This window comes from Equus caballus, chromosome X, assembly GCF_041296265.1.
Source record: "Equus caballus isolate H_3958 breed thoroughbred chromosome X, TB-T2T, whole genome shotgun sequence".
Lineage (NCBI taxonomy): Eukaryota > Metazoa > Chordata > Mammalia > Perissodactyla > Equidae > Equus > Equus caballus.
This window is the reverse complement of record NC_091715.1, coordinates 100,460,255-100,470,392: the sequence shown is the minus strand read 5'-3', so window position 1 is coordinate 100,470,392 and position 10,138 is coordinate 100,460,255. Positions and strand designations below refer to the sequence as shown.

The 10,138-nt window shown below is 46.8% G+C and overlaps 1 protein-coding gene across 1 annotated transcript; it reads left to right on the top strand.

The window, feature by feature from the left end:
* Positions 1 to 1,274: 1,274 nt before the first annotated feature.
* On the top strand, positions 1,275 to 7,913 carry LOC100067224 (nuclear RNA export factor 3). Its single transcript, XM_070257140.1, has 17 exons — positions 1,275 to 1,358; positions 2,529 to 2,612; positions 2,721 to 2,825; positions 2,950 to 3,033; positions 3,151 to 3,220; positions 3,378 to 3,466; positions 3,588 to 3,695; positions 3,859 to 3,968; positions 4,147 to 4,342; positions 5,592 to 5,660; positions 5,745 to 5,800; positions 5,941 to 6,048; positions 6,167 to 6,225; positions 6,324 to 6,439; positions 6,535 to 6,577; positions 7,147 to 7,219; positions 7,835 to 7,913. The coding sequence occupies exons 1-17, from the start codon at positions 1,275 to 1,277 to the stop codon at positions 7,911 to 7,913; spliced, it is 1,533 nt and encodes a 510-aa protein (XP_070113241.1).
* The last annotated feature ends 2,225 nt before the right edge of the window (positions 7,914 to 10,138 follow it).

Here is a 10,138-nt window from a genome sequence, read left to right as displayed (position 1 = left end):
TCTCCATTTACTTCTGTCAATTTTTGATTTGCATAGTTTGGCTCTATCAAGAGGTGCATGCACACTTAGAATTGTTTCATTAATATCTTCCTGCTGAATTGAACCTTTTATTATTATGAAATCTCCCTTTTTTCCCTAGTAATCTTTTTCCACATAGTATACTTTTTTCTCTAATTAATATGGTTTTAACAACTTGATATCTTTTGCTGCTTTTGGAAAATCAATCATGATTTCTTCAAATATTGCTTCTCTACTATTCATGCTCTTTCCCTCTAGGGCTACAATTAAACATACCTCCGTTAAATCTTGCCCCCTTTCTTTTGGAATCTTCTATCATTTTCTCTTGCCAAGCTTCATTCTGGATATTTTTTCAGATCTATCTTTCACCAAACTTTCAGGGTAGATTTTATTAGTCCCTTAGAGCAGAGGAGGCAGGTGAGAGTTAGAGAAATTAAGTAACTTGTCCTAGGCCACCCAGCCCACAAAAAACAGCAGGAATTCTCATCCCAGAATGGACCTTTAACCCAAACCCTTTCCCACTGTGCTTGCTCCCTCCTGGGCGTGGAGTGCTTCCAGCTCCTTATCCCCCAGGACGTAGAACCATAGTGGAGTCTTCCAATTTTTTTTTTGAATGTGCTCTATATCTTTTCTGATTACAAAAATCAATGCTATTTCTTCATTAGCCATAATACTATCCCAGGACTTTTGTTTCGGTATCATACTGTTGATGTGTTTTTATCTTGCTTTTTGGGTTTTTTTATTTTTGTTTTTTTCTCTGTTGTTGTTTCCAATCTCAGAGCCCAATTATCAAGTTAGTTCCTTTCAAAGAAGAGCAAGATGCTAGGGTATTTTCCAAAGGGGGTATAGAAATTTGTCCAAAGCAGGCAGTTCTGGCATTCATCCTTCACTTCACCAGGAGCAAGATGGAGATGCAGCAATAACTGAAGCCAACGTGGGCCCCAGAATAAGATAGTAAGTGACCAGTCAGCATGACTGGAATGTACCAACCAGTGGAATACATAACCATGTAGTTAACTATATCATTCTTCCTTTTCCTCCAACTAGGCCGAGTGAGGAATACTAGGACTGATTAGCGCTTGAGCAAACTTTATTATAGCCCTAGTATCTGTGGAGCAAACCTATATAAAAGACTTTCTTAGCATTCATGGATTCCTTCCTTCTCTCCTGTCCACCACAACATTCCCTATGCCCTTCAACCCTACCGAAAGAGAGTCAAGTGGTATTATAGAAACCGGATCCATGCTTTTATGGACATGTGGACAGATAGAATGCCTCCAGAGAGAGAAAGGGAGGAGAAAGGGCAAGATGGAACCCCAGGGACTTGGTTTAAAATCACAGCGAGTATCCTGGCAAAATGTATTGAATGTACAGCAGAGACAGGTCAGGGGGAGTCTTCTTGGTCTCATGTAAAGATGCTAGTACTTTGCTGGGAGCAGGAGGAGTTGGTAATCTGTTCTTTTTATTACTAGGAGTTAATATCCTCAATCCTCTAAGGGCAGGTTCAGAGAAGTGACAACAAGAGACAGGCTGACTTCAGGAGGTCCAGGGAGGTTGTCTAAAGGAAAAGATAGAAACTACTGCCGAGAAAATGGAGCAACTCCCTGAGGATGCCTTAGTTAGGCTTAAGCTGAATGTGTGTGTGGCAGAGGTGTGGGGGCGGGGGGATTCGAATCTCTGGAGTCTTATTGCAGAGGAAGGCAGTGTCTGCATTAGGTAAGATCTCCTCGAAGCTTATAAAAGAAAAATCCCCTTAAACATTTTAAGCTGATTATTTGGAGGACAATGTTTTAATGGAGACAAAGAGAATTTCTATAAGATACAGAAAAGAGAAATCATGTCCATGGTACCTTCTCTCTCTCTCTCTCTTTTTTTTTGTTTTTGCTGAGGAAGATTGGCCCTGAGCTAACATTTGTTGCCAATTGGCCTCTTTTTGCTTGAGGAAGATTGTTCCTGAGCTAACATCTGCACCAATCTTTCTCTATTGTGTATGTGGGTTGCCACCACAGCATGGCTTAATGATCAGTGTGTAGGTCCGTGTGTGGGAGCTGAACATGTGAACCCCAAGCTGCCAAAGCAGAATGCACAAACTTAACCACTATGCTACCAGGCCAGCCTCCACATGGGAACTTCTTATTTTTTTTTAAGAAGATTAGCCCTGAGCTAACATCTGCTGCCAATCCTCCTCTTTTTTACTGAGGAAGACTGGCCCTGAGCTAACATCCGTGCCCATCTTCCTCTACTTTATATGTGGGACACCTGCCACAGCATGGCTTGACAAGTAGTGCATAGATCTGCACTTGGGATCTGGACTGGTGAACCCTGGGCTTCCAAAGCAGAACGTGCGAACTGAACCGCTGTGCCACCGGGCTGGCCCCTCATGGTACGTAACTTCTTTAGAGAGTCATTTAACTGAGTGAAAAAGTCTAAAAGAAACTCTGATTAGATACATTTTCCAGATTTAAATTCATCATGTTACTCTCTTTTCCCATCTTTTCTCTCACTCTTAGGTTCCATTTGGCATAAAGTATGACGAGAAGTGGCTGTTGAATTTGATTCAGAAGAAATGCAGTGTCCCCTTCACCCTGGTCAAAGTAAGAGAGGACAGTGAGGCAGATGAGTGGAAACAAGGCAGGTGGAGGGTCCAGATGAGCAGGGCCCTCTGGTCTCATATTCTGTTTCTCTTGCCACTCTCCCCATAGTTTCACTATGAGAAAATGCAGGCCCAGTTCTTCGTTGACAATGCCAACATTGCCTTTGCATTGAAGAATATCAATGGCAAGATTTGGGATAAGAATAATGAAAGGGTGTGTGTGAAAGACATGACCAGGGCTAGCGAGGGGCAAGAGGGCAGGACAGGGACAAGGTCTTGCTTGATCCCAAGGCTCAGATTTCCTGGTGCTTACCCAGCCCCTCTTGTGTTTTTTGCAGATATCTATCTTTGTCAGCCCCTCTGATGCTCCCTGCTCTGTGCAGAAGGAGCTGAAGTCAGAAAAGGTGAAGCAGATAAAGTTAGTGCAGACTCAAACGAGTTGTGCACTCACATGCAGACCCACCTCTTCCACCCCCGCCTATTACCTCCCTTCACCACCTCAGACTCAGAGCCACTAAATCCCATCTCTAACTCTGCAGCTGACCATGAACAAACTATATGATGTCTCCCAGCAGTCTCTTGACATCCACAAACTCCGCTTTGACCCTGGTAGGCTCCAGCAGTAATTCTAGGGAGGGCGAGGGCAGAGGGGTCTAACTGTTGGGAAGGAGACTTAGGGATGGAAACCTGGGGAGGGGTTGCTGCTGGGGCTGTACCAGCTGGGCCCCTCTCAGCCTTCTCATTCCCTCCTCTCGGCCTCCTGGAGACTTGATGACCCTTGGTGTGGAAATGGTACCGAATCCTAGAAATGACACAGTTGCCTCCCTGCAGGTCCATGGAGAGAACATGCCCAAGGTGAGGACTTGGGTCCACTGCTGGGATTGATGGTGAGGGGGGCAGAGTTCAGGTAGAAGAGGCAGATTGGTCTCAGATATCCCTGGTTGGGATCCTCACTCTAACTCTTTCCTCATCATAGCTTTTGCCCTGGATCCTGAGCAACACGAAACCCTGCCAGCTGGTTGGCCTGTCCAACACTATGCAGAATGCCTCCAACATCAAGAACTTGAACCTCCCCAACAACGAGGTGAGGTTCAGTACCCAGATCCTTCTTTGAAGGGAAGGTGGGAGGGCACATGGGGTGGTGGCAAGAGGCTGGAAGTGGATTTGTTAGCAAACATAGGAACTGGGGTGCAGGGTCATCCTGGCTCTCTTCCTCTGGTCCACGTTGTTGCTCCTTATAATCACAGGTGAAGTCTGCAGGGAAGTTGGACAAGGGTAAAGGGCTGAAGCCAGAAGAGATGAGCACAGACAGAAACTCCCTGTGCACCACCTTCCCAGATAAGTCAACCAACATAAGGTCAGTTGTACCCTCTGTTGCCTCCTGGGAGCCTGAGCTACTCCTGACAGTGACTGTTTGCAGGAAGCAGCAGTCTTGGTCTTCTGGGAGGACCACAGGCCCTGCCATCTCTTTCTCTGTGTCCCTCACCTGTGTTTAGAGGACAGGCCTCTCAGGGACACTTCCCTCCCTCCACAAGTTACATCATCCTGCTTGGACCTTCAGAGTATCCCTGGGTCTCCCAAGATGGGTGTGATTCCTCAGACAAGGACTCGACTAAGACAGACACAGCTGCACAGGGGCCATCAGGAGAGGAGTCGGTGGTCATAGAGGGGGCCACAGACCCTCAACTTCTTGCTGAGCTGGGACCTGACCCTTTACTCTTTCTGGGGAAGGTCTCTTGCTCCTGTGGCTGCTCCATTTCCCATTCTCAGCTCAGACTGAGCTCACACAGGTGACAAAGTGTCAACCAGCATCCAATGAGTCCCCAGCCCAACAAGTGCACCTTTTCCATTCTGACCTCAGGTCCAGGGCCAGCCAGGGTGGGTGAAGGAAAGGGCTGCAGCAGGGGAGCCATTACACCTTTCTTCTCTCTTCTTCCCTGACCCCCACCACCAGGGCAGAGCTTCTTTCTCTTCCCTTTGCTTTGCTTTGCTTTCTCTCTCTCCCTTGTCTCTACTCCCCTATGTTCCTCTCATCTCTGTCCTCCTACCTCCACTCCCTCTCTGTTCTCATCCACTACTCTTCCCTCCCAGCCTCTTGAGTCCAGCCTCACTCACCTCCATGCTCCAGCATCATGGGCCATCCCTGGGGGTGTCCTGCTCCTGGCAGAATGCTGGACCCCCAGTGAGGTAGCAGAGCCGTGGGCTCCCACTCCATTCCCTCTCCTCTTTGGAGCCTTCAGTGAGGTCTTGGAAGAAGGAAGGGGGGCAGGGAGGGGAAGGAAGCCCTGGACCTGGGCTCCACATGCTGTGATGTGCATGGGAAAGGAGTCAGAGCAGTCTAGGTGAGAGCTACCAAGGGGGAAGGGGAGGAGGCGGGGAGGGAGAAAGTGAGAGAGAGCAAGCAAGCCCTCTTCCTATGGGTCAGTCCATGGGGGAGGTGCCCAGGGCCCTGGAGGGCTGCAACACAGGAGTGTAGGTGGGACACCCTGGGCTGTGTCTCTGATGTAAATCTGCTTGCTTTCATGAGGAAGGACACCTCCACAGTTTCACTTTTCTGTTTTGTCTTGATTTGGGCAGCTCCATCCTGGAATTGTTCCCCAAGTTTTTAAGCTTGGTAATTGTATTCCGTGATCATTGACTCCTCTAATTGACACTGACACTGCCCACAACCTGGTCTGAACCCCTTTAGGTCTTTCCCAAGTTACATTTTTGAACATGAGCCTTAAACCTCATGGTGGGAGGGTGGTGGTACACACCTATGTGGGCACCTGACAAAGGCTCTCAGTCTTATTCAACAACATTCTCCAAAGGCTTCAGGGACACCTTGATGATGATCCCAAATGTAACCTTGCCCGTGGAATTTGCAGGGCCCTTTCACACCTGACCTCTGACCCTTACCCCCTGCTGGACCCATCCTTTTCCCTGATGATCCAGCACCAGCTCCTGGTCAGCACTGCTGACTTGCTCTTCCCTTCCCCAGGATGGCCAGGAGTCACGCCCACCAACTAACTTTGGTATTGAAGCCCACAAGAGGCTACCAACCTGCAAGGTGAGGAGGGAGGACCAGGCAGAGTTTTGGGCAGTGCATGAGGAGGGGTATCAGCTGTGGTCCTGAAAACTGTTGTAATTTCAGGGAAGCTTCTTTGAATCTGATGCGCTGAAGAGTCTAGTCCTGCAATTCCTGTGGCGGTAAGTACTCCTGGGAATCTGAGGAAGGGGACGGCTGGGCCGGGGGAGGCCGCCTAAGCTCAGGTCTGCTTCTTGGGTCTTTGAAGTCTCATTTGGAGCCCGAGTCACACAGGCAGCTTGTCCCTTCTGTTCCCCCACAGATATTACCTGACCTATGACTCTGGAGACCGACAGGGTCTTCTCGGTGCTTACCTTGACAAGGCCTGCTTTTCCCTGAGCGTCCCTTTCAACCCCAAGGACCCAGCTCCGTGAGTATCGCAGCTCAGACTCTGTTCCTGGGCCCTGTGGCTCCCCAGCAGACACAGGCCAGCTCTTGGAAACACCCAGTGGACAGACCACCACCTCCTGTTCCTCTTTCTCTCCTAGAAGCATCTTGTGCGAGTACGTCAGGGATAACAGGAATATAAAGAAACTCAAGGACCCCTGTGCGTGTGGGAAGATTGGGCAGGGAAAGGGGTCATGGAGGGGTCAGTCAAGACCCAGGATGTGGCAGTCCCTGACTTTCACTTTCATCCCCCCACAGACCTGTGGGTTCACCTGTTGAAGAGTACAAAACATGACATCGTGCACTCTCTCTGTGTGTTGCCCACAACTCAGCATGACTTCAGCTCCTTCGTGGTGGACCAGTGGCTCCAAACGGTGAGCACCTGCTTCCTCCCTCAGCCAGGCCCAGAAAGCTGCAGGTGGGTAGGAGGCTTAGGTGGTGACTGAGCCCCTGGGCTCTTCCCTTTCAGGAAAGGGTGCTGTGCTTCTCTGTCAACGAGGTGTTCAAGGAAGGTGAGTGTATGTGGAGTCTCCACTAGATGCCCCACTGCTCCCTCTCCCTGGCTGGGCTCCCCCTCAGAACTCACCCAGCTTCCCTGATCCCTTCCCCTCTCTTCCTACTCCCTCTGTGTTCTTCAGTCCCCACTCTGCCTCCAAACCATCCTGGTCTGATCTGCGTCCATGCCTGTCTGCCCCGCACAGCAGGCACAGGGACACAGGCTGTGGAGTTTGATGTCTCTCATCCCAGATACTTACTCTGTGAACTTGGGCCAGTTACTTAACCTCTAAGTTTCTTCATTTGAAAAACGGGGTTAATAATATCCACCTCTTGGGTAGCTGTGAAAAATGAACTAAAGGAACTTGTGAAGTAGTTGTCACAGAGCCCGACACATAGCAGGGTCCCTGTCACTGGGAGAAGGCTGCTCCCAATTTTGCCCCCTCCATTCTGGAAAGCTTGATTCCCAGGGGAAAAGTGTTCCCTTCAGCATGAGTACCAAGGCAGACCCTGACTAACACTGTGTGAGCATGTAAAGCATGTGTCACTCTAAGGAGGTATTGTTGTTTGTCGGCTTTTTTTGAAGTCGTGAGAAAGTCAAAAGGTTCTGTTCGTGCCTTTACATGGACCTTCATCACTATCCTTGCCAGCAATTCCAGGTGAGTGCTGTGTTGTGAGTGGGAACATCCATCCCAGTCTGGGCTTAGGGGTGTCAGAATGTGGTGGTACAGCCCTTGGGGTTTTCTCAATATTATAGAAAGTCAATGGGTAGAGCAAAGAAACAGTCTAGCCTAGCAGGTAAGAGCATGGGCTCTGGAGTCAGAATATTTGGCTCTTTTATTGACTCCTATGCTGACTAGATGTGTGATCTTGGTCAAGTCACATGACCTCCCCAGGACTCACTGTCTTCTTCTGAAAATAAGGATGAGACTGTCCATTCCCTTGTGCTGAGTACAGGGTAAATGAGAGTGTAAAACCATCCCTGGGTGAAGCTGGTAGACAATCTCTCCAAAGGTGGGCTCTGTGGGAGGAATAGAGGTACCAGCCAAGGGAATCTGAGGGACAGGCACAGTAGGGGTATGGAAGGAATCTGGTTGCTGTGTGCAGTGGGAGTAGAATCGTTGTTGGGGGTGTGGGGTTGTCCGTCTGTCCGTTTGTCCAAGGGCTCATTTTCCTCCTCTATGCATCATAGAGTGATGAGCTGTTTGTGAGCACTCCACCTCCAACAAGACGCAGAGCCCCTTCTCCATCCAGGTGCCCACACCCTCCTCCAGCTCCGTGCCTATGCTCTGCCCGGAGCAGCAGGAGACGGTGCACGCTTTCTCAGCCCAGTCTGGGATGAACCTCCAGTAGTCTCAGAAGTGAGTGCTGTGTGTGCACAGGATAGGAGGGAGCTTGGAGGAGCAGAGGAGTGAATAATGGAGACTGGCATGTAAAGATTTGACATCTATTTATTTTTTTCGTGCAAGTTCACGTGTGAAAAATGTTCTAATTTTATACTAATATATTTAAATATATTATAAAACTCAGTTTTCCTACCATACATATTGTTTTAAAACTTCTTGTTTATTTATTGTTAGCAACAGTATAGTTTCTCTCAGTATATGTTAAGCTACCTTTTTCCTTCTGAGATCTGTATACTAAACAATTGAATTCCAGTAGGCCATAAGCTATTACTGATAGACATTTGCCTTTTCACTGCTTTTTCAACATTACATTCAGTGCCACCTGCTCATTCTGGTACATAACATCTTGGTAAACTTGGGGGCTTGTTCCTATAGCATAGATTTAGCAGTGACATTGTGTGGTCAAAGTGTCTCCACTTAGGTCCTAAGGGAGGTCATCTGTCCCCACTCACCATGGTTGTTTTCAGTACAATGACTAGACTATACCACCACTGCAAAACTCTTTACTTATCAAAAAGTGAAGTATGAGAATTCAGAGATATAAAGAAATGGATCTCCACGTTTTCAGGAAGGCTAAGTAGACAGAAGCCAGTTGTCCTGGGAATGAAAGGGCTCCTGGCTCTGCTGACACCCCAATTCTCTCTCTTCATTATCTCCAGATGAAGGGCAAAATCCCAGAGGAGGCCTTCATGCAGTCACCTAGGATCTTGAAAACAAAGTCCTATAAAGGAGCCCTTAGATGTTCTCCTTTTCATCCTCACCGTATTTGTTGTATCTTTCTTCCAACCTGAAGCCACATCCATGGCTATAGTTGGAGCCCAGCTGACCAAGCAGCCGAAGTTTACCTTGTAGGTCTGCCAGTCGTTCTGTACTTTTCCCACTCAAGATCCTTGTTTATTTTCATATTAAAAAATGACATTGCACATTGTATGTTGTGTATCTTGGATTGCTCTTCTTCTGCCCCAGCCATGAGCCAAAAAGACCAGGACTAAAGGTCTTGTCTCCGCCTTCATCCCTGGCAGTCTCTAGCATTTATATCAGCACTCCACAGTGTTTGAAAATTATAGAGGAGGGACTCAATTCCTGGACTACCCTAAAATCCAGACTTTGCTCCCTGCGTCCTGATTATCTTCTCTCCACCACTTCACAGTAACTCACAAGCTGCGACCCTTTCAACACTCACATCTATAAACAAACAACATCTTTGTCAAGTAAAGTGCTGTATTTATTGTAGTATTTATGAATTTCTTAATCATTTAACAAATTTAAAATGATGCTAACGTTTTTATTAAGTTCTTATTCTTATTTTTAATATGTCATTGAAAGAGTTTTTACTATTGTGTACCTAACCCTATTTGTCCCACAAGTTCTGCATTGTTTTTTAACTTTCTATTTGGAAATAATTATTGATTCACAAAACATGGCAAAAATACGTGCAGGGAGGTCACATATATGCTTCACTCATCTTCTCCCGGTGAAAACATCTTGCATTACAACAGTACAAGATCAAAACCAGGAAACGGACAGTTTTACATGCTCTCAGGTGTGTATTAGAGTGTCTCTGTGTGTATTATAATTCCATGCACTTTTACCAGCTATGTGGCTTCTATGGCTATCACCGCTAACAAGATACAAAACTGTTCCATTACCACAATGAGGTTCCATTACCTCATGCTATCCTTTATAGCCACACCTACCTTCTCCCTGGCCCCACATCCCTAACCTCTATCAAACACTATTGTAATTTTAAAAATGTCACATAAATAAAATCATAGAGTATATAACCCTTTGGAATGGATTTCCTTCACTCAGCATCATTTCCCTTAGATCAATCCAAGTTGTTAAGTGTATTGATAGTCTGTTCCTTTTTTACTGCTGAATAGTATTCTGTGGTATGGAGGTAGTGCAGTTTGTTTAACCGTTTACCTATTGAAGGACACCTGGGCTGTTTCCACTTTTTAACTATTATGAATAAAACTGTTATGAACATTCGTGTACAGGTTTTTGTGTGAACATAAATTTTTATTTCTCTCAGTAAATTACCCAGAGTATAATTGCTGTATCATATGGCAATTCCTTGTTTAGTTTTGAAAGAAAATGCCACATTATTTTCTAGAGTGCCAGTAACATTTTACATTCCCATTAGTGATGCATGAGTGACTCAGTTTACCC

What these genes read in the sequence shown, in the direction of transcription:
- LOC100067224 (XM_070257140.1), top strand. Translation starts at nt 1,275, where the DNA reads ATGTGGACAGATAGAATGCCTCCAGAGAGAGAAAGGGAGGAGAAAGGG. An exon ending in TGAACCTCCCCAACAACGAG is followed by an intron (nt 3,696 to 3,858) that starts GTGAGGTTCAGT and finishes TTATAATCACAG; the next exon opens with GTGAAGTCTGCAGGGAAGTT. An exon ending in ATCCTTGCCAGCAATTCCAG is followed by an intron (nt 7,220 to 7,834) that starts GTGAGTGCTGTG and finishes ACCCTCCTCCAG; the next exon opens with CTCCGTGCCTATGCTCTGCC.